The 25,035-nt window shown below is 36.9% G+C and overlaps 1 protein-coding gene across 1 annotated transcript; it reads right to left on the bottom strand.

Moving 5' to 3' along the window:
- Positions 1 to 3,955: 3,955 nt before the first annotated feature.
- Positions 3,956 to 20,713, bottom strand: LOC129274788 (cation-dependent mannose-6-phosphate receptor-like). Its single transcript, XM_064108885.1, has 8 exons — positions 20,511 to 20,713; positions 17,158 to 17,251; positions 12,143 to 12,258; positions 10,998 to 11,082; positions 10,047 to 10,144; positions 8,627 to 8,753; positions 7,753 to 7,835; positions 3,956 to 4,032 (listed from the first exon to the last, which is right to left on the bottom strand). Exons 1-7 carry the CDS (start codon positions 20,711 to 20,713, stop codon positions 7,761 to 7,763), a joined length of 798 nt encoding a protein of 265 aa, XP_063964955.1. The 3' UTR covers positions 3,956 to 4,032; positions 7,753 to 7,760.
- Positions 20,714 to 25,035: the final 4,322 nt, after the last annotated feature.

Below are 25,035 nucleotides of genomic sequence, written 5' to 3'. Positions count from 1 at the left end.
AAATGAAATTGATTGTTAATTTGTGTTAAGATTGACATTCCGTTTTTCTCCGTTTCTTGTGTTTTTATAGGCATGGTCGATAAATAAAAAATAATCAACAAAACTATGCGCCAACTGATTATTGATTAAATCGTGCATACACGCCTATATCAAATAGTGGTATATTGTCAGAAAATATCTAGAATATTTAGATCATATAAACTAAAGGAACTGAGTGATAACGGCATAACGTCATTACTCATCGGGTTCAGCATTGCTTTGTATGCCCAAACGCAAACTTGCAGGCTATGTGTATGCGGTAAAAATAAATGAATCGTATACATGACTATATAATAACATGACTTTTAACGTGCAAAATAATGGTATACGCAAATGAAAACACTGTTAGGAAGATAAAAACTTAGACGACATGTTACTCCATCTTTTTTGACAATTTGTTCTCAATTTCGTTTGATGTATCGATGTTAAGTTACTCTCAACCACAACACCAAGAAACCTTCCTTTTTTAAATCTGGGAAGAACCTGACTATATAGTCAGCTTAACTTTTATGATTAAAATTGAAATACCTTATGAAATATCAAATAATCCTTTATTAATCATAATTGATTGTAAGGTTTTGCACATTATCAATTCAATATTAACGGTTTCACACAACTAATATATATATATATATATATATATATATATATATATATATATATATATATATTGTTAGAATGTAAAATATTTTTGTCATCAGAGTACATGATAAAGGAAAGGAGGTTTAAAGAACGATATATTTCGGATAAATAAACAGAAGTGGCTACTATTATACTACAATACTACTACTATACTACTACTACTATACTACTTCTACTACTACTACTACTCCTACTACTACTACTACTATAATAATACAACTACTACTGCTACTACTAGTATTACTACTACTACTACTACTATTAATGCTACTACTACTACTACTACTACCAGGGGCGGAAATCTCTCCCAAAAGGTAGGGGGGACACAGGGGCGGATCCAGCCTTCGCCAATAGGGGGGGGGGAGGGGGCGGCGGAATTTTTTTTCAGCCATAATTTCCCCGATCGGCAGCTCGAAGATGATTTTTTTTTCTTTGAAGGGGTAGTCCTCTTTAGTCACTTCTTAGCTTTATTCTTATAAATTAATACATAATATCATAATCCCTATTTATATGATGCGAACGCGAAGCGCGAGCAAATTTTTTGGAAATTTTATGTTTTTTCCTAAAATTTGAACATTCTGGGCAATGTTTGTTATCCTGAAAAAGATGTGTATGCAACTTAATAATTACTACGAACGCAAAGCGCGAGCACAAATGAACTGATGGAAAAGATACCTGTTAAAGTAGCATTTAACTATCAAATAATGCGAGCGCGAAGCGCTAGCTAAATTTTTTTTGACTTTTTCACCTAAAGAATGGAAATTTTAAGCACTTTTTGTAACTCAAGCAGAATAAGTATATAAGTAAACAATTGATGCGAGCGCGAAGCGCGAGCGGAAAATTTCGAGATTTAGTCCTATAATATTTACTGAACGAGACACTCTATTCATGTTTTGTAAATCATGAAAAGGATGAGTATTAATAATGCTAGCGCAAAGCGCAAGCAGAAAATTCTTATATACGTTTTGAACTGGCACCTGTTGAAAAGGTAACTGTTAAGGACTGCTTGCACTTAGCCATGAAGGCGTTACATATTTCAACAATGAAAAAATGCGAGTGCGAAGCGCGAGCTGAAAAATTTTGAACTTTCTAAAGAAAGAATGGAAAATTTTAATAATCAGTTTTTGTAATCGTGAACAGGATAGCTATATAATTTAATAATTGATGCGAGCGCGAAGCGCGAGCAGAAAAAAATCGAGATTTAGACCTAAAAATGGGCCACTCTGTTCATGAAAAGGATGAGTAATATGAGGTCTTCCTACATTAATAATGCGAGCACAAAGCGCGAGCAGAAAAATTTTGATATTGTGATCTGAAACTGGATAATGATTTAAATAGAGAACAAGTCGAGTATCTGAATAAACATGCGCGCGCGTGTTTCATATTTAGACCTAGAATCTAGGCATTCTAAATAAATCTTTAATCATGAAATCATGAAACTTTGATATTCCGTTCTGAAAAGAGTCAATTTCAGCTTTATATTTCAAGCACTTTGTAGAAAAATTGTAAGGTGGATATGGATCGCGCTTAAAAAAGAGCTGATATTTTCATTATTATTACTCTGAGTTTTGACATTGGACCGGGACATCCTTACGACATGTCATCATATGAAAATGATGACTATCTTCCTATTCCTCTTGCTAAGCGAGATGAAACAAAAGGGACAATTTGATTATTAAATTAATATATTTATTAATGCCTAATAAGGGCGCGAAATCTGATGATATTATAGCATAAAAACTGGACATTTCACTTTGTAATTATGAATAGGATGCATCAGTTAATATATTTTTAACCATTAATGCGAGCGCAAATCGCGAGCTAAAATGTTTGATAAACTGTCATGAAAAGGGGATTTTAAGTAGTTCGTTGTATAATCAATATTGAAAAATATATAACTCGCCAATCAAAATGCGAGCGTGCAGTGCGCTAGCTGATACGTCTTAACAATCAGACCTGAAAAGGGATATTTTGAAAGCTTTATGAAATACACGAAAATAATAGGTACCTGATAAATCAAAATTTGCGAGCGCACAGCGCAAGCAGCAAATGTTAATATTCAGACCATAAAACTGACATTTTTACAGAGCACTTTTGAAAATCTATTTGTAAATCACACAAAATAATGAAAGTTCGATTTCCGAGGTGAAATATGTTTTGTATATTGACTTCCAAACTTGACATTCGAGCTCCATACTGAACAAGATATGTAAGTCATCTAACAGGCAATGCGAGCGCGAAGTGCGAGCGAAAATTTTATATAGGGGCACGAAAGATTCTTTTTATTTTCCAAGTCTTCCTCTCATCTTATTTTATGCACTCGTCGTCCTTCTCTTCTTTTTCTTCTCTTGTTTTCCCTCCTTTATTCCTTCTTTCTTTCCTTTTTTTCCTTCTTTTGCTCCGCCAAGAGGGGGGGGGGGGGTGGGCCCCTCGGCCCTCTGGTCCGCCTACGGGGACAAGGGGCGGGCAAATTTGACAAGCAAAAAAAAGGTTATCATCCGAAAAGTAAGGTCATCTCGTCCCAAAATACATGTTTTATTTCGATTTAGAATGATGTATTTCTTACCATCATAAAAGACCAAAAATAGTAGGGGGGACATTTGATATTGTGTCCCCCCTACTATTTTGAGTAGGGGGGACACGTCCCCCCTGTCCCCCCTGGGATTTCCGCCCATGACTACTACTACTACTACTACTACTATACTACTACTGCTACTACTGCTACTCCTACTACTACTACTATACCACTACCACCACCACCACCATTACTATTAAAACGACTTAACAGGATATTTCGACAAAAATGAATAGATCAGTTTGTATATATACTTGGCATGTAGTTGACCAGACCGTGCAAGCTCTTTCAAGGGCCATTCAACCAAAAAATACGATCCCATAAATTCCATACATTGTATAATCAATCATAACTATTATTCAGTTCGTCAAGCTATGAACAAAAAGTTTTGTCTGTTATCATCTCCCGCCGAATACATCATGTTAAATACGAAAGTGATCAAGGACATAGAGGATTTTTTTTCAGGACAAAACATGTTAAAAGCTGTGAAGACAGAGACAGAATAGATTTAATAGTGATATGAATTATATTCACATACTAGATTTGAGATTTGACTGGCAGGCCCTGGATAGATTAAAACAAGATTAAATATCAACTCAGTTCAACATCTATAGGAATCCATTACAAATATAACTAAGATGTGATAAAATTCTGAAGGCAAGCCCACCCCCCCCCCCCCACCTCTATGGGATGATGACCGTGATGATGATGATGAGTGTCTACTCTGAAAGCTGGATGTTGTCTCGTCGATTGCACCAATTCCATGAGTCAAGCCGCTGAAATGTAAATAAATTGTACTGCATTGATAAATTTCATAACAAATAAAATGTTGTACTTTTGTCCTACCAGCGAAATCTTCTCCTCACCGGCCAACCTGTGGATTGTTCATTAGTATTAATGTATAAAATATAACTTATGTTGGGACTCTGGAGTCAGTTATCAATCTCACGACTGCAGGGGCGGCGGAGCGAAGTTGAAAGTGGGAGGGCACAGGGAAGAAAGGCACCTTTTCTTTCGAAAAGGGCAATATCTTAAAACAAATAAAAAAATGACTTATCTACAGGGCGTAATGAGCCAAAAAATTTGAGAGGGCTATAGATATGTCGTATCACGTAAATTCATAAGTTTTTTTAATGACGAAAATCCAATTTTGTGATAGATTTTGACAACTAATATTCAGGAAATAATATCATATTTCACCCTTCTCTCTTTCTCTTTCTCTTTTTATCTTGGTCGTGAAAACTTTGGGGAGGGGGCAAGAGCCTCCCAAGCCCTCCCCCATAATTATGTACGCCACTGCTTATCTACCCCCACTCACATGACTCGTGAAACTTTAATAAGGCACGTAGGATTTTCCTTACAAGTTTTTACTCCTTCATAAGTAGTTACATATAAAAAATAGAATATTGTTTTCTTGTTTCAAAGGGGCAATCGTTAACACATAAAATGGGTCCTTCTCATGTGAAAATATGAGAAAGGGCACCCATAAGAAGGCAAAGGGGCACTTACAAAGGCATAAAACGGGTCCTTCTCAAGTATGAAAGAGGCACAGAACACGTTCGTGAGGGGCACTTTTCTTGGCCAAAAAAGGGCACTGATTCGAGAAAGGGCACTTACAAGAAGGCAAGGAGGCACTTGCTCACACATAAGACGGGTCCTTCTCAGGTGAAAGGGGCAATTTACACGTTCGTGAGGGGCATTTTTGGTAAAATTGGCAGATACGAGAAATGGCACTTGCTAACACATAAATCGGGTCCTTTTTCAGGTGAAAGGGGCACAAAACACGTTTGAGGGGGGGAGGGCATTTTTTGGAGTTGGTACTTAAACGAGAGAGGGCATTTGGTAACACCTAAAACGAATCATCATCCCCCCGGATCGCCGCCCCTGCACGTTTATTCACCTGTCGTCGATCATTATACGGACATGTTCGGCAGACGCAATTCGAGACCAACATTAGGGGGGCTGGTATTCCTGTCTAAATTCCAATGGTTAAAAATAAATCCAGATCAGCTGTAAATAGGGACCAGCCGAATGTTGAATTTATTCTAAATCTTAAGGATTAACTTTTAAATCTCAAAATATCTAAATTAAATTTTTTTTGAGGGTGCAGAGGGCTTGAGCCCCAAAAGCATCACACCCCCCCCCCCCCCTCACTAGAACCACGCCTGATGAAAAGATCGATGGGTCAGCAGAAGAAGAAAGGGTATACTCTCAAAAAACGAATTTGATTTCAGAGCTAAAGATCTTCATTTCAATCTTTTAGATTTAAAAGTTAATCCTTAGCATTAAAAATGAATCCAATGATCGGCTGGTCACTCGTTACAGTCGATATGCATTTATTTCAAATAATTGAAGTTTAGAGTGACATGATCGGTGTTTCATAAAGTTGTCGACTGGTGAACCTTTACGCGCTATAATATAATCACCAGTGAACATTTAAATAGTGGATATCATTTAACACAAGAAAGGATCACCAGTCGTTCTTAAAGTCACTCTTATCTTACAAACAATTTAATGAAAGGGTCCCCTGCACTGTACTGTATACCAGGGGTGGATCCTGCTTCCGCCAAAAGGGGGGCCCCAAATTTTTTAACGCATATTTTCCCCGATCGGCCGCTCAAAAATTTTGAGGGGGCTCGATGCGGCATATTGCGCAAAATTAATAATAAGTTGCGAGCGAACGAAGCGAGCGAGCAAATATTTTGAAATTTTTATTAGAAAAATCAAAGGTTGTGATAGATTTTTACATAACACTTGGAAAATATAGGCCTATATTTCACCCTCATCCATTTCCTTTTCTCTTTTGTTTCTTGGTCGTAAAAAATTGGGGGGGGGGGGGCAAAACGCCCATGTCCTAACAGTCATTTCTCAGCTTTATTCTTATAAAGCAACTTAAAGGGTAATAATCTCATAATCCCTATTTAAATAGTGCGAGCGCGAAGCGCGAGCTAAACATTTTGGGAGTTTCATGTAATTTGTCCTGAAAATTGAACATCTGGGCAATGTTTGTAAACCTGAACAAGGTGCGTATATGTAACTAGATAATTACTGTGAGCGCGAAGCGCGAGCAGAAATTTTTAATATGGGTTCCGGCTTGATCGAAAAGGGACCTGTTAAGGACGTTTTGCAGTTAGCCATTAAGACGATGCATATTTCAACTATTAAATAATGCGAGCGCGAAGCGCGAGCTGAAAATTTTTGACATTCCGACCTGAAAAATTGACATTTGGATAAGCACTTTTTGTAATCATTAACGATTTAGGTAAATAACCAAACGATCGATGCGAGCGCGGAGCGCGAGCGGGAAAAAAATGAGATTTCAGACCTAAAAATGGGACACCCTATTACGTGTTGTAAATCATGAAAAGGATGGGTAATTTGGTATTTCCCAACATTAATAATGCATGCGCAAAGCGCGAGCAGAAAATTTTTGATGTTCTGATCTGAAACTGGATACTATTAGCACGTTTTGAATAAAGATCAAGCTGCGTATTTAAAGAAAAACATATGTGCACGTGTTTTTAGTGTTAAACAGAATCTGGGCATTCTGAATACATTTTATTTTTTATCATGAAAATCAATAATGCGAGCGAACAGGCAATGCGAGCGCGGAGCGCGAGCAAAAATCTAATATAGGGACATAAAATATTTTTAAAATCATTTGTCAAGCCTTCCCCTGACCATATTTTATTTTACTTGTCTCCCTCTTAATTTTTCCTCTTCTTTTTCCTCCTTTCTTTCCCCTTCTTTTTCTTTTTTTTTCTTTCTTTCCTCTTTTTTTCATTTTTTTTGCTCCGCCAATAGGGGGGCCCGGGCCCCTCGCCCCCTGGATCCGCCTATGCATACTATGAATGTAATGTGACAGTAGGTTATATAGGCCTAATATGAAAGCTTATTACTGTGCGTAGGACCTATATGGTATTAAGGACAATGTTACATTTTTATCGTCGCTGCACTATACCCCCACTTGTAGTATATATTGTCCAATTTACATGAATCGTTGATAACTTTTTTTTCTATTCTTGTTGGTAAATGGACTTTCCCTGTTGTTGCGGCGTTTTTTTCTGTATCATTCAAAATGTGGGCGTATGAAAAGGAAAATGAATACCGCAGACTGTCTTTCTCAAAGCATACAGTCAAGTGGCGTTAAGATAGGGGAAGCTAAGGGGCGCTTGTCCATCCCCCCCCCCTCCAATATTTCAAGACCAAGACAAAAAAGGGGAAGAGAGAAAGGTGAAATAGAATTTGGTTTTTGTAATAAATGTCGAAATTTTTGCTTGCTCGCTCGCTAATAACCTTTTTATGAATGGTGTCCAATGTATTATAAATTATCTGGCCCCCTCAAAATGTTTGGCCCATTACGCCACTGACACAGTATAAATGGAAATTTATTACTTTACATGTCATAAATTATGATAATGGGACAATAAGGCAAGTGTTGAGGATATACATTTTCTAATCATTATACCCGGTGTTTATAGGCCTATTATTATTACCTTATTCTTCAGTCGAACGTTTCATAGTTAGATCTACTGCTGCTTCTTCTTCTGCATGAGTTTATAGGATACATGAATCCATCCTGAAAAAGAGGAATATAATTTTGCTGGCATTAGGGTATTTTCATATAAGAAGAGCAAGATGACCATACACCTTATTGACGAGTATAGGGCCTACATAATAATTTGGAAAACGATAATTATGTCCCATAAGCTATATGTTGATGAATAATGTGTCTGACAACGTTACTGATCAAGATTACCCAAAATTCTAACGTAAACTTCAACCAATGATTCGGTGACAGTGAATTTTGACCGCGGGGGGGGGGGGGGCGGTCAACAAAATTTCAACAGCACGTATATCCACATGAACAATATCTTTCAGAGCAAAAAGATTCCTATCTTCAGATAGATTTACTCTTCATACAATCGTGGATTGGTTAAAATATGAAATATGGTATTGCATATTAAACAAAACTAGCCTTATTTTTAGCCTTAGATTAAAGTATATCAGTCCAGACATTATTAAGTCCATACATAATGTACAGGGGCGGATCCAGGATTTTCCAAAAAGGGGGCACATTTTCCTATATGAAAATTTGACAAGCCGAAAGGGGGGGGTCCCTACAAAATGAAGGTAATTTTCCGTAAAATTTGACAAGCCCCCCAAAAAAGGGTCTCGATTTACCGTGTATATCCCCAAAGAAAAATTGGTCGTAATAATCCAGTATATTGGGGAATATTGGGGAATAAAGGTCGATTTTAAGCATGATAAGTGTATCTCTAAGACAAACACATAAAATGAAACACATTATTTACTAATTTAGATAAAATGTCTCAGTATTCCCTAAACACAATAATTACTCCAACCAACCTTGATCAAAGCAGGAAGATCAGACCAGAATGTATAGTTTGGAATCAGTTCTTTACCCGTTGCACCTCGACCAAACTTTTGGAACAACATACCACCAATGAGGTAGACAAGGACAAGTACTGCAAAACTGTATCACGAGAGTACAATATATTAGCATTAGTCATGTCTTTGCAGTCGTGGAGCCATCAAAGGATTTAACCATAGAATGATTAATAAAGAAATAATAATAATAATAACAATAATAATAATAAAGATTCAGTTTCAAACTGTATTTTGATCTTATTACTTCGGTTTGTAATGCCATTGTTTATGTACATCATTATTAGTATTTTATCCCCCTTGGAAGAACAAAGCCATTTTGCTCATAATATAATTATTCATTTAATTATTGTTGTGCAAGTTGCTGTTATATTGCGAGGACTGCGTATGTATGTGCCCACTCGTAAAACCCCCATTCCTCTGAAAGACTGCTGTAAGACCATGAAACTTGTTTGATCTTTCATAGGTCCTTCAGCGAACTTACAAAGATCTCTGAGGTCTTTCACGATTCCTGATGGATCTTTCAATGGTCTTCGTGGTCCTCGTGTGTCCCAAAACTTTTTGAACGGTTCAAAACAGTCTTTCAACGGTCTTTCAAGAAAATGGTCTTTTGATGATCCTTCGGCAGTCTTTCAGTGGTCTTTCGATTAACTTTCAAAGTTCTTAATGGTCTTTCCATGATCTTTCGACAGCCTCTCAATATTTTTGCGGAGATCGCTGAAAGACTCAAGGGGGGTCAGAGAAAGATCATTGGAAGAACAGAAAAATCCATGGAAAGAACTCCGAAAGATTAATTGTTGCATACAAGATCTCTGAAAGACTATTGAAAGATATCTAAAGGACTTTTCCAAGTCCTGTAAGTCAAGAAATATCAATCAGTCTTTAAAAGTTCTTTCAGGGATCTTTCTGAGCCTTTCCACAGAGATGAAAAATTTCAGTGATCTTGGAAACTGCTGTAACCTGTAAGACCTAGCCAACTTTTGGTCTTTCAAAGGTCCTTCAAAGGTCTCCCCTCTGTGGAATTGATAATGGTGAAGAGTTTGATATGAATCGATTCCTCTCATGAGGCAAATCGATAAAAATAAAGGATTCGGAGTAAAGTTCGTGATAGAAAATTTAAAAAGGGCCAGAAAATTCGCGAAGGTGAACAATGAAAATCATTCTCATGATATTAAGTGCTCGAAGAAACCCTATTCTGTCTTATATCCTACTCATTGCCACATTGCAGCCAAATGTCTATCAGCCAGAATATAAGTCATTTATTTTCTTCTATCATCAGTCTGGTGACGTATATAGGCCTAGAATCGATTCTAATCATAATTATCAAGTACCCATGTGAAAATGTAAAAATGTGGTTTAGAAGTATAAAAAAAATACTTACACGATACATAAGATTGCTCCAGGTGTAATGCCACCTTTATCAGAATAGCAGTTTGGTATGTCTTCTAAACATGCAAGGCATGTACTGATGTCAAAATGCTTCGTTAAACAAGAAAGAAAATGAGATTTAAACGATTATATTGTTCCATTACCGATGGCGTATTGAGCCCCTCTCCCCCAACAGAACGTGGCGTAAAGGGTTAAATTTTAAGAAGTTGTGAGCGAGTAAAAAATTAATTGGTGACTTTAATATAACATTCTGAAAACATTTCTTATTCTTCCCCTCTCCCTTTCCTTTTCTTTTATAATTCTCTTTTTTTTACATTTTCATTATTTTGTAAATCAATTAGCAATCTGAGGGCTTTAGTAAAGCCCTCATATGGTGAGTCCAATTGACCAGGAAAGGGGTCCTCGGTGGAAATTTTTACCCCCTTGTTTACCGTATACCCCCTACGTAGTTTCAAATTAATCCACTTAAAATTTGAAAATATATATATACACTGTACGAGGGGAATTATATAGACTTCTGAATAAAATATAATGGTATAATCTAAATAGCAATATTGTATTAGAAAAGAAAAGAATCGTTTTCATTTCGCATGTTCCGTATCAAATAATAAGCTATTATGATCATCTTGAATATAACTCTAAAAATCATGTGCGTCTCTGATTATCTATTTAAATTTGAGAAGATTTCATTGACAGCGTATGTCAGCTATCTCATTTAAAAGAATAAGACAGGGGCCGCGGAACGGTTTTCAAAGTGGGGGGGGGGGGGCTGAGCCAAAAGTGGGGGGCTGACCATGCTAAAAATCACAATCATATAAGGTAATTTTTACGTTTTTGTACACGGTTTTGGAAAAAAGTGGGGGGCTGAAGCCCCCCCAGCCCCCCCCCCCCCCGGTTCCGCGGCCCCTGTAAGATACCTGGATAACTTTATCTGGATACTCACATATCCTTCTGCCTGTTCACCAAGTGGTCTGTATGTTGCCCTTGACAATGCCTTCTTATCACAATGAAAATGAACAACTGCCAATCTGTAGGGGGCGCCATACAAGATTTAAGTTTGATCCGTTTGAATTTACTCTTCTCACTTTCTCCGTCAAGATCCATGGATAAAGCATTATTATGTCATCATGGCTATACGAATGCAATAGGTGACAGTCACCTTATAACAATATTATGGCAAATTCAACCAAAATGAAAAAAAGTTTTAAGAAATCAAAAAAATAATAGTTAAATAAACATTACATCGAGCAGGGGCCTCGAAGCGATTTTTTTTTTCAAGAGGGTCTGTTTATTAGGAAAAATTGACAAGCAAAAAAAAGTTATCGCTCCAAATTAAAGCGATTTACAAGAAATATTTGACAAGCAACAACAACAAAAAACAGCAACAATGATTTTCACTGCTAAAAAAAAGGTTACTTTGGGCCAAATCTCTATTGCATAAGCTATTAACAAAAACTTCAGAGCACCCCCGCCTCCCAGGGCCATTATCGAGACCCTGGATCTAGACAACTAATCTTACAAGATAAACACCGTGATCATGATGGGGTTCTTTTTCACTGTCAGGTGATGTACGTGCATGTGTACAGTGAAAATAGTATCGAAATTGTCAATCAGGAAAAAGGGGGTATATACTATACGTATAACGGTATATATTTCTTCCAATATCAGGACCTTGTAAGTAGAATTTTGGAGGCGTTGAATATGTTGAAGGGGAAATGGAAAAAAGATATTTAGGTTACTTGGAGCGGAAACCCCTTTTTCAATCTTTTTTAAATTTATTTATTTATTATCTTTTTTTTGGGGGGGGGATACCCCCACTCCAAAAATTGTTCCCATGCCCCTGATGACGTAGTATACTGTGTCAGGAAAATAATGTCATGCAAACAACTAAAAGTTTCTTGGAGGGGGAAGAGGCTAACGGTTCACCAGTATCATGAGTATCAAAATGGAGAAATGAAAAGCGAAAAACTGAAAAGAGAGGCTAACTTTGCAAAATACGTCAACTTTTAAATATCATATAACCAAAAGTCAGTGACGTTTTGGAGAAGCAAATTAAAGTTTGCCTAATTAAGGACAAGCATCACATACCTTCCTGCAACTTCTGCATACGTTAATACTATGTCAGAATCTCTCACTTCAAAGGCAACTACATCCGGGTCACCTATTGGCCAAGAAACCGTTTCATCCTTTGACACTTGACATGCCTATAAAAAACAATCGTCGAAAGTAACTAATCCCACACTCTAAAAAATATTGGGTAAAAATGCTCCATGAGGGTAATTATGTGTCCAACCAACGTTGGGCATTTTTATTTATCCAGTGTTATGAATTTTTGTGCCCATTCTAAAGTAATTGCTGCTTATTTTTTTAACCTAACTGGAAAATATGCTTCCCGCATTGGGTAGAATACTGCCCCAAATTAGTAGGACACATAATTACCCTCGTGCTGGTTAAAATTATACCCAATATGCAGTGGTTCCGGACCTAAATATCTAAGATTTGGTAAATCACAATTTGGATTGTAAATCATTGGCGTAAAGGCTAAATGAATTAAAAGGGCCGTTACAAAGATAGTCTTTTCTAAATCAGAGAATAAGCAATTTGGTACCTTTAATGGAAGTTCACCCTGACAAAAAGTTTATTGTAAAATAGCAAAAAAATGATAGAACATATTGCCGAAGGTTTGAAAGAAATCAATCAAAAGAATAAAAAAGTTATCAGAATTTTAATTATTTGATTTGTGACGTCATATCCGACCAGCTTATTAAAAAAATCAGTGAAATTTCATTTCTTCAGAAATGGTTTTTACTATATCTACAATAGATCATTAGACATATCATTTGTTCACACCCGTTTCTAAAACGAAAAAATAAGTCATCACGGTCCAATAAAAAAATTGAAATTTATGCATTTTATATTGCATAACATTATGAGGCAGCTGCCATTTTATGACGTCACCATACCAAATCTTTAAATTTTAATAACTTACTTAATCTTTAATGGATTTTCCTCAAACCTTCATCAATACTTTTTTTTCTGCTATCTTTACAACACACTTTCTTCCCCTCTATGTGACTCTTTATAATTATGCAGAGCAGGAAATTTCCCTTTTTGAGGATTGATTCTGATAATAATGGCGATATATCCTTTTCCTAATCTTCTTTATTTATTAGATCATTAAGCAATAGACCGCCGGTGATGAAGAAGTGCAAAAATAACGACCTTTTATACACTGTTAGAAAAAATATAAGATTTTAAAGAAGAAAAAAAAAAAGATTTTATATTTTTACATATATATATTACACATTAATGTCGATTTAAATTTATATTCACTAGCATATCATATTTTGATGCATTAGAGTGTGACGTCATTAATATCTAAATGTGGAGATATATTAGGCAAGGCCCGGTAGCTGGGCAGTGACATTATCCCGCGCACAACATAAAACGAAGTCGTCGCGGCTTGTGACTCTTTTAGAAGCTGCACATTAGCTTTTGACTGTAGATTTGCAGTTGTTATTTACCAGCCGCTGATATAGAGGCTGATGATTAAACATGGCTGCTGACCATGGGCGCAGCTGACCAGGAGATATACATGTATAATCCTGGTACCTTATTATACTAGGGGGTTATTCCGGTTTTTTCCCCTCTGTTTATGATTAAACACTACACACCACATTATCTGCCTGTCCCTTCACTCTCATCTGTTCTTGTCACCCTTGATTAGTGAATGGTTGCGGCCGACATCGGCCCCAACGTTTCTTTGAAGGGGATGGTCTTAATTAACAGTCACTTATTAGCTTTACAAAACAACATAAATGTGTACTAATCTCATATAAGCCTATTTAATTAATGCGAAGCGCGAGCTGGAAATTTTTGATATTCCGACCTAAAAAAATTGACATTCTAAGCACTTTTTGTAATCATTCAAATTTCAAATTCGAATTTATTTATTTCACTTCCATCAATTGTACATACATGAATTGTATACCATATATAAACATAAATATTTGTATACGTTGCAAAAAAAAAGAAAATAATGATACATATGTTGTGAAAAAAAAAAACACTTAGACAATTTGGGCAACACATTGTAGGTTTTAAATAAGTATACTATGTTTCAATAGAAATTAAATTAAGATGGAAATGGAGGGACCCACTAAAAAGCAATGCTTGTACAATGTGGGCCCCTCAGAAAAAATCATGAATGGAATAGGTATATAACAATTGATGCGAACGGAAAAAATTGAGATATCAGACCTAAAAACTGGACACTCTATTCGTGTTTTGTAAATCCTGAAGAAAAAAAATTGGAATGTTTCTACATTAATAATGTGAGCGCAAAGCCCGAGCAGAATTTTTTTGATATTCTGATCTGAAACTGGATAATTTAAGGACGTTTTGAATAAAGAACAAGCTGCGTATCTCAATAAACATGCGTGCGCGTGTTTTAGATTTAGCCAGAATCTGGGCATTCTGAATACATTCTTTTTATCATGAAAATCACTAAATGCAAGCGCAAAGCGCGAGCTGAAAATATTTGATCTTCGATCTGAAAAGGGTCAGTTAGTATGCACTAGGATCAGTTAGTATGCACTATTCAAGGCACTGTGTAGAAACATTGTGACGTGAAAGTGAACGCACTTAATAAAATTATGCGAGTGCGAAGCGCGAGCTGATGATTTTTATCATTACTTTGACCTAGGACCGGGACATTCTAAGGATATTTTGTTATCATATGAAAATGATGATGATGAGACGAAACTTTTCGATATTCCATCCTGAAAAAGGGACAATTTAGTTATTATGAATTCAGGAGAATTTAATTATCTTATTCATTAATCTAATAAGCCTAATGTGAGCGTGTATTTTTTATATTGATGCCTGAATATATATTTATATTTATGTATATATATATATATATATATATATAAATATATAAATATATATATATATATATATATAAATGTGTATAGTTATACATGTACAACAGCTTTGGCAACTCTTTTATTTAAATATTGTAAAGAAATGGATGAAGAGAACAATGGTAGGCGTAGCTTAAATCAAGGTTCCCCAGAGCTATCTACCCTTTGGAAAAATTGGTGATGCCGAAAAAATGTCTCTGCCGGGAATCGAACCCGGGCCCCCAGCTTTGAACGCCGGTGCCTTAACCACTAGACCACAGAGACGGGTTAGTGGCTAGGGCGACCCCGATCCGATTGACCGTCAGATAGACAGATTTTCGACACTATACCAATTATAATTTCCTTTGTCGGGTGAAGGTGGGTTTCGAACAATGACAAGCCGCCATGCTTCAGCTGGATCAAAGCTATCGCTTTGATACAGTACACGTATGGGAGAAAGTATACAAATGTGTATAGTTATACATGTACAACAGCTTTGGCAACTCTTTTATTTAAATATTGTAAAGAAATGGATGAAGAGAACAATGGTATATATATATATATATATATATATATATATATATATATATATACAGAGCCTCCCCCAATAATCGAAACCGAGATTTAATGATGATTTATCATAATTTGATCATAAATACAATAGACAAATGACCTACCAATGTAAAGCTTAGAATCTCCTCTTTCATGATGATGATGATCATGATGCACAGCATTTGTATAGCGCCATATATCTGTCAAAGACATTCAAAGGCGCATTGGAGTAGCCAGCCAATCTGGGTCGCCTAGAAGGGCGCGACACAGAACTGTGACCCGCAGGTCTCTCCTCCCTCTTTCATCTGATTATTCCTCAATCATGCATGAGTGAGCAAAAACAATTTCAAGAAAGGATACCAAAAAACTCATTTGGCGGGGGTATCTGAATTTCAAAAAGAGAATCACATGCCTAAAAGGTTCAATATCTGCTCTTTTATTTGATACCCTAATCGCATAAACTTAAAGGACAAGTCAACCCCAACACAATGTTGATTCGAATAAAAAAAGAAAAATCCAACAAGCATAACTCTGAAAATTTCATCCAAATCGGATGTAAAATAAGAAAGTTACGGCATTTTGATGTTTCGCTTAATTTTACAAAATAGTTATATGCACATCCGGTTGGTATGCAAATGAGGGAACGGGTGACATCACTCACTCACTATTTCTGTTGTATTTCATTATATGAAATATTCTAATTTTCTCATCATTGTCCTTGAAACAAAGTTTTATTTCTACTGGAACATGTGGCATTACCATTGTTTAACATGTTATGGTTCAGTCAAGTTGGTCCTCATTGTCGAATCTGTAAAAATTGAAATATTATATAATTCAAACAATAAAAAACAAAAGAAATAGTGAGTGAGGGACATCATCGATTCTCTCATTTGCATGTGGCTAAATTGAAAAATGAGCGAAACTTTAAATTGTCATAACTTTCTTATTTCACATCCGATTTGATGAAATTTTCAGCATTATGCTTGTCTGATTTTTCTCTATTGATTCAAATCAAACATTTTCTGAGGTGGACTTGACCTTTAAATGGTCAAGAAATACAAAAAGTTATGTTCCCTCGAAACAATGCTTGTATTTCCATAATTTCATTAAATAAACGTGTCTCACTAGGAAGGCACGGTTGCCAAAAGACTCAATGCATTGCTGATCGTCAACAAAACGGAGTATCGAGTGAGTTTGAACGCTATAATAGCCTGTAAAACTTCTTCATTGTAGGAAATTATTGAAATTCAAACCTTATTTCAAATAACCAGAACTTTATTATTTGTTGACCATTTTCTGTAATTGAGGTATCATATTAAAGAGCAGATATTGAACTTTTTAAAAATTTAGTTTTCTTTTTGAAACCCAGATACAGCCCGCCTGACTTTTTGGTATCCTCTCTTCAAATTGTTTTTGCTCACTCATGCGTGTATGAGAAATAATCTAAGTAATTTCAGATGAAAGAGAAGATTCATATAAGCTTTACAATGGTAGGTCATTGTCTATTGTATTTGTGATTAAGTTATGATAAATCATCACTAAATCTCGGTTTCGTTTTTTGTGGGACGCACTGTATATACATGGGTTATATAAGTATACATACGTGTACCACAACTACAAGATTTACCTATTTGATTATTTTCTTACCGCTGTATTGGTGGTACAGAACTCATCTTTGAATGGATGACATGGGTTATATGCATACTTGTAATCATCGTTTGGATTCTCTTTGTAGGCAAACCTGGAAAATGAAATACACTTTTGAAAATGACTTTCAAATCAGTGTGAATTACCACATCACTTGGCATAATGATCAATATTAATCTGAATTCATTTCAAAACTTTAAACATAATTTATCAAATGAAAACCCAATTAAAAACAGCAACATACACAGAATAAACGCAAAATATATATAGGCTTATATTGCGTAAAAAGATAAGGCAATAGTGAATTAAGCGGGGATCGAAGGGACACACGTTTTCTGTGACCCCACCCCTATCCTTTCCTTCCTTTCATATCAGGTTGCATGAGCCTAATTACAACAGGAAGGCATAAGATATTCATTCGACCCAACCCATTCAAATTTTTTTTATTTGATATCGCTGATTGACAAAAGTGCATGATTATGATTGGAAATCTAACGCTGATTCTTGGGATGGTAACTACTGAACTTCCTTTGCCCAAATTGGGAAGATATCCCGGGGGGGGGGGGCACTTCCATTGACGAATGGATACCATGCGCGACCATGGGGTCTCGAAAAGCACCCTAAACACGTATTTTCCATATTCTGAAAAATACACCCCTTAACACGTATTGGCGTGTGAAACCCTACCCTTAACAAGTATTGGAAACAAAACGATACTCTTGGCAAGTATTCCCTGAAATGAACCCCTAAACAAGCACATGAATATTTTGTCACGGGTCCTTCGGTCGTTGGTTTTACCTTTCAATACACATCATTTGGTTTAGTACGACCCCACCTTTCACACCTCGTGCAAATCGGACTCTAAACACGTAGTGTTGGGGGAAAAGGACATCCTTTATAAAACATTTTAATTTTGTTTTATCATTCCCGAAAATTTGACCCTAAACACGTAACTTTCCTAGCAAAATAGATACCCTTTTTTCATTATTTTTGTGTTTTTGACACCCTTATCACGTTACGTACGTAACGTGCCCTATCTTGAAAAAGACATCCTTTTTACGTGTTTTTTTTTGGTCGCACATGGTATCCACTCGTCAATGTAAGTGCCCCCCCCCCCCCCGGGGAAGATATATAAGTGACTTGGAACTATTATTGACTGGCGGAAGAACTAGGGCTATTTTACTGTTTCAGTTGATGAATTTGATCCATACATAGTTATCTTCATAACAATGGCGATTTATTTTTAAAATGAGCTGGCTACGGTACCCTTTCCTGGTCAGATATGGAATGTCAGATATCCTAGCCAATGGTAGTAAACATTCCACCCTCTAATTTCACATTTATTTTTTATGAATTTTTCAAAAGTGCCATTTTAACACACAAGTCTATGGGGAATGTTTTATGCGCGTGACACCATCAGACTGGACTGTTTTTCATTTTCCTTATTCAAGATATTACAAGGTAAGTTTAAAGTCCAATGTCTATTTCAATCGTTTCCCTTATGTGATCTTTGAAGCTAAATGGTGGATATAATATGGCTTTGAATAAACAGATACAGAAACAGAACCGCTGCTTGAAGTAAATCAGGGGCGATACAGTAAGCGAACGACCCCCTCCCCCACCCTCCCCTTCATCGACGATTTTTTTTTTAAAGTGATAAAAATGCGGACGAGCAGAAAAGGAGTGAGGAGAGAGAGAGAGATGAAATCTTTTCTGAAGAATATGATTTTGTTTGTATCTAATAAAGAAAAGTTTCTACATCGGTGTTTATATAATGGAACTGTTTTGAGAGGTAAATACATGAATACAATATGTATAGTACAAAGACACGTCTATTTGACGTGTTTCTTTTTTTCTGGGAGGGGGGGGGGGGGTGTCATCGTATCACCTGACCAGGGGCCTGTTGCAGAAAGAGTTGCGTTTAAACGCAAGTCAAAATTTCAAGCACAAGTCCCGAATACGGGTGCTTCATTGGCTGAAAGTCCAGTTGCGCAAGATTTTTTGAGTTGCGATTGATCGCAACTCTTTCTGCAACGGGCCCCTGGTAATGCAGAGGCGTAACAGGGGTCAGTGGCGAGAGGGGGGGGGGTGTGATTGTACACGAGCCAAGCTCTATACGGAGCAGTAGCTTGATGAATAAAGAGAAATTAGGGGTACATCATGGCGCGTGTGGCAAAGTTTCGTAATAAACTTCCCGAGCGAGTGAAGCTACCCCCTTTTTTTGCTTGCTCCAAAACTTTTACTCTTTCATTTTGTACGCCAGCTAGTGCCATGTGGGTGGGTCCGGGGTGGAGCCCCCGGAACTTCTCGAGATTCAGTCATTTTAAACCTAAAGATGGCCGCTATTTTCAATCAAGCGTATATGTTTTACAATTACTTCAATGCAGTTTCGTAATAAACCAAACATTTTGAGTGGCTACAGCATGGGAAATGTAAGACAATGTATAAAACGGCACGAGCGAGCGAAGCGAACGAAGTTGGCCTTATGAAAATGAAATTCTAATTATGTATTTAAGGGGGCAAGTCTAACCCCTGGCGAGGGACCTAAGCAACGCTTGAGCGGTACCTCCGGAACCTCTCGAAGTTGAGTATTCTTTTGCGGTGCCGTGGCGGGGGGGGGGGGGGGGGGGGCTCTTCAACTCGATCCCTCCCCATACATTTTTTTAGCGAACGTACGTCTATAAGAAACATAAATAATTTGGGGCGAGCTTTCGTCCACTTCTGTGGATTTTCTCAAGCCAATTGATCAGTCACACGCAGTATGCTGCCTGCGGTCTGTAGGCCTATACCTCCGTGTCTCTGGATTTTAGTATACTGGATTAAAAAATTTTATCTATGATTTCTTTCACCTGTCTTTTTTAGAAGTTCCTTTCAAAGTCAATTATACTTGGGCATCATCCCATCCAATATTGTAAGTAAGGATGGTTGAAGCTTAAACATTATTTAATTTATCATTCCCAACTGATAAAAGTTTTCTGTACCATCGATTGTGTTTGTTTCTTGCATGATCAGCAATCTCCTTCCAACTTTCGGCGGCTCATTCCCCAATGTTCAAATCCGTTCGGCGGCCCCTGACTACCATCAGTCACACCATGCAACGAAAACCCCTGGAACGAAACCGATTCCAATACCGACTATCGGTTTGGAGTCTTAACCGTTTTTTTTCGTTAGGAGGGGGTAGGAATTTTGACATTTTTTTATAACGACACAAAGGAACAACTATGACTATTGTCACCCGGGTATTGTCACCCCCCCCCCCCTCTTCTGATCCGAATCTGCCTACCGCACTCCCACCCCCACCCCCATGCGATTCCATTTCTCATACGTTTAAAAAGAAGCACAAATGAACTTACGCTGGTTTGCCATCATTTCTGCCGAGTGGGCTAAAGTCAATGTCCCGATAAGTTGGTGGGTCTCTCCCATCGCTGTACCGACAATGACAGTTGTTGAGCGGTCCAACTAATTTATCACAAGAAGGTTCGCTCTTAACATATCTAAAGACATCAAAGAGGACAATTATAGCTATAAGTGTGGAATGGACACCCGTAACCTTCATTGCTGGGTAAATATTGATCAAAACTACTGGCAAGCAATGAATATAGCTGGAGCACTGAAATAACAAACCGAAATAGGCCTATTGATATCTATATGCATGTCATGGGAATTTTTTTAAGACTCTTAATTGCTCCGTTTCAATCGTCTTTCGTAGATTCACCCCTACACCAGGGGCGGATCCCGGTGGATTGGTGATATGGTTATTAATGCAATTCTAATTTCAAAAATCACAAAACACAGTCAAAATGTGCACAAAATTTGTCAGTTTAACTGTAGAATATGCGTTGATCCACACTTTGCCATGCAGTCTCGACTCATTGTGGATCAACGCATATTCACTGTAAAATATGCGTTGATCCACGTGCACTTTTCCAGTCTCGACCCAGGAGCTAAATGGGTACCCGGCACTGGCGGGGGGGGGGGGGGGGGTTACATCCTCCCCCCTTCGAGTCACTATCATTTTTAATGTAAATATGCAATTTTTAGCCAAGTGTGCCCCCCTCTTTGAAAGCGAGAATCTTTTTTTTTTTGATCGGGAAAATGTGCCCCCCCCCCCTTTTGGAAAATCCTGGATCCGACCCTGGTACCCAGTATAAGATGTGATTTGCAAGTCATTGTAGCTCGTCTATACTGGAATACTCCACCCCCAGGGGCGGATCTAGCTTCCCCCAACTATAGGGGAGGAGGGCCGAATTTTTTTTCACCTATATTTTCCCCGATCGGCCGCTCAAAGTTGATTTTGTTTGTTTCTTTGAAGGGGTAATCCCAGCAGTGGCGTAATGAGCCAAACAATATGAGAGGACTCGATATAGGCCTGTACGAAGTATTGCGCAAATTAATACGAAGTTGCGAGAAAGCGAAGCGAACGAGCAAAATTTTTGACATTTTTATTACAAAAATCAAAGTTTGTGATATATTTGTACATAACACTTGGAAAAAATAGGCCTATATTTTACCCTTGTCCCTTTCCTTTTCTCTTTTTTTTTGGCCAAAATAAGCCTATATTCCCCCTTGTCCCTTTCCTTTTCTCTTGTTTTCTGGGGGGGGGGGGGCAAAACGCCATGGCATGTCCTAATAGTCATCAAAACTTTTGATCCGATATGAAAAGGGTGAATTTAAGCACTATCTTAAGCACTGTGTATAGGGAATTGTGGAAGTGGATGTGAATAACACTTAACATGCTTAATAAATTATGCGGGTGCGAAGCGCGAGCTGATATTTTTATTATTATTTTGACCTAGGACGGTAAGACTGGACCTGGACATTTTAGACTTAAGGACATTTTGTCATATGAAAATGATGACTATCTTCCTATCTTCTTCCTAAGCGCGATATGAAACTTGTCGATATTCCTTTCTGAAAAGGGACAATTTAGTTATTAGAAATTCATGAACATTTTATCATCATATTTTGATGTAATAAGCCTAATGAGCGAGTGAAATTTGTTGACACTGAGGCCTGAAAACTAGATATTTTAAGCACTATTCAATCCATGAATAGAATTCATGAGTTGATATATTTGTAAAAATTAATGCGAGCGCAAATCGCGAGACGAAATTTTTGATAAGCTGTCATTGTAAAAAAAATTAGTTGAAATTACTAAATAAAATTGTGGCAAAAAATTGCCTTAATTTTTAAAAGTATTTATGAGTTTAGCAGTTTTAAGTAAAATTTACTTATTTCTTTACATCCATTTTACTCAAGAAAATTAAGTTACAATAACTTAATTCAATTCAGTAAAACAATTACTAAAATATTTGAAAATATCAAATGGGGGAGTGGACTTTCGTAATTCGAAAGTCCGCTCCCCATCGTCCCACTTTTGGTGGCATTATTTTCATCTTAGACATGTTTTATCCATATATTAGACTTTGTGCATTGTCACTTACCAGTACATGTATATAGGTACTGACATTGATATTTATATTTTTTACGCGATCGTTTCATTCTTACAAATAAAACAGTGAGAATAATTAAGCATTTTCTGAAAACCTAAAAAGAAATCTGAAATTTTCTGCTAAATGACTATTTAATGTCGCCCTTTCTTTGATTCAACAAAAGAATAAAATAGTTAGCACACCCTTATCCAAAACAATTTCAAACACAAATAGATGTGACAGTTATTAAAAAAAAACATTTACTTGCTCTAATGCAGGGGTTCTCAAACTACGGCCCGCGGGCCGGATCCGGCCCTTGGAGCCTCTCAATCCGGCCCGCAAGACTCTGCTGGTTTTTTTTATCACTTTTAAGTCACAATATGAAACATAGCTTAATATGATTACATTGTGTATCCATGTAGACCTAACCGTAATAAAAGTAATGGCAGTCAAATTAATTTGGCTTTTAAACAAAGTTTAGTGGAGTCTTTTCTGTCTGTTCGGTCTACTTTCTTATTACATGACCAGCGCTGTTCTCACCATGTTTGGATCTACATACAGGTGCGAAAGTGCATTTTCCAGAATGAACAGTTTAAAGAACTAACTCATACCGAAGTACATTGACATGGGCCGCAGAACGGTTTTAAAAATGGGGGGGGGGGGGGCTGGCCATGCAAAAAATCACAATCATTATGGTCATTTTTACGTTTTTGTACATGGTTTTGGAAAAATGTGGGGGGCTGAAGCGCCCCCCCCCCCTCCGCTTCCGCGGCCCCTGCTTGACCAGTGAACATTTGCACCAGAGCCTTCGTCTGGCACACCTTTTGTGCCAAGGTTCTAGCAACGTGTTGCTGACAGACTGTCACTTTTCCCATATTGAAAGTGACTAAGAGACTGACATCCTTGTTAGAGTCTACAACAGACATGCTCTATTATTCATTCTACTTTGACTACAAAAAATATTGACACTTCAAGACATTATCTGTCTCCCCAATACCAGGTATGTATAGGTATAATCTAGATTCCTTTTAACAAAGTACTACAATTTTGTTATCATTAATATTGACTCTCGCTACATGTATTTGGAAATCTTCTAATTTTGCCTGTGTTCCATATGAAACTGTCATAAATTTGTTGGATTAAATGCTTCCAAAATAAGGGCCAATACCCGGGGCCAAGAGAGCATCTAGGACCCCGACCGCAAGGGTCTTTGCGCTTCGCGGACATTTTTTTTATCTTAGTATCTACTTCACCCTGGCCCTTTCAGGTTTATTTGGAGTCTCATCTGGCCCTTCATAGAAAAAGTTTGAGAACCCCTGCTCTAATGAATATTCATGCATTATTTAAATATATGGCGTTAATTGAAAAATATAAGTACATTCAACATGATTTTATAAGTAATAATCATCTTTGCCTAATTGAGTTATACAGATTTACTCAATCAAAGCAAGCTATCAATACGTTAATTTTCTTAAATGTATATTGAACCCAAATAAATCAAGTAAATTAAAAGACAAGTTAAAACTACTTAAAAACAACGAAAAATAATTACAAATTGTAAATTCTACTTAAATACATTAAGTGTTAACTACTGATTCAAATTCTTTTTTTTTACAGTGTTTATAGTTTGAATTAATATAAAGAATCTAGGAATAAACATTGGCAATTCTAATAATCCGAGAGCACAGCGCAAAAAGCTGCATATAAAATATTAGCGCTTGCATCATACTTAAGCCTTATGCTTGTCAAATTTTAGATAAGACTTTATCAGACTCAGGTCTTTATATGACTATATCCCTCCAAGAATATATATATATAATTTTTTTTTTGTCTTCGAACGGCCGATGTCGGGGGAAAGTGGAGGGCACTTTTGTTTCCTAAACCCGAATCGTAGCTAGATCCGCCCTATATCACTCTAAAAAAATATTGGGTAAAAATGCTCCATGAGGGTAATTATGTGTCTAACCAACAGTTAAGCATTTCTTTTGGGCATTTTATTTATCCAGTGTGATGAAAATTTTGACTATTCTGAAGTAATCGCTGCCTTTTTAAACTTGCTGGACGATATGCGATATGGCCCGCATTGGATAAAATACTGTCCAAAATTGGTTGGACAAATAATTACCCTCGTGCTGGTTAAAATTTTACCCAATTTTTTTTACAGTAGCTCTCCGTTTCTTCCACTTTTCTTTCCTCCTATTCCTTTCCCTGTCCTACTGCCTTTAAAACTCCTTGTAATGATCGAGTGACCCTTTTCCACGCTGTCAGGTACAGTGCGAATCACTTTTCTGATCCCCTTAAAATATAAATAAAAACAACATTTAAACTAAATTAAAGGGGTATTCCGGGCTATAAAAAAATATCAAAACACGTTTTCATAAAGCAAAACGCTGAAAATTTCATCAAAGCCGAATACAATTAATAACCGCGTTGATTTCTAAAATTT

The sequence above is a fragment of the Lytechinus pictus genome, chromosome 13, assembly GCF_037042905.1.
Source record: "Lytechinus pictus isolate F3 Inbred chromosome 13, Lp3.0, whole genome shotgun sequence".
Taxonomy (NCBI): Eukaryota; Metazoa; Echinodermata; class Echinoidea; order Temnopleuroida; family Toxopneustidae; genus Lytechinus; species Lytechinus pictus.
Note: the sequence above shows the minus strand (reverse complement) of the source record. Positions and strands in the feature narration are given on the sequence as shown.

Excerpts from the sequence above, each read along its gene's own strand:
- LOC129274788 (XM_064108885.1), bottom strand. The coding sequence starts at position 20,713 with ATGAAGGTTACGGGTGTCCATTCCACACTTATAGCTATAATTGTCCTC. Across the intron at positions 11,083-12,142 it reads TATGCAGAAGTTGCAGGAAG|ATTGGCAGTTGTTCATTTTC; the intron begins GTATGTGATGCT and ends CGCCCCCTACAG. Across the intron at positions 7,836-8,626 it reads ATCTTCCTGCTTTGATCAAG|GATGGATTCATGTATCCTAT; the intron begins GTTGGTTGGAGT and ends CCTCTTTTTCAG.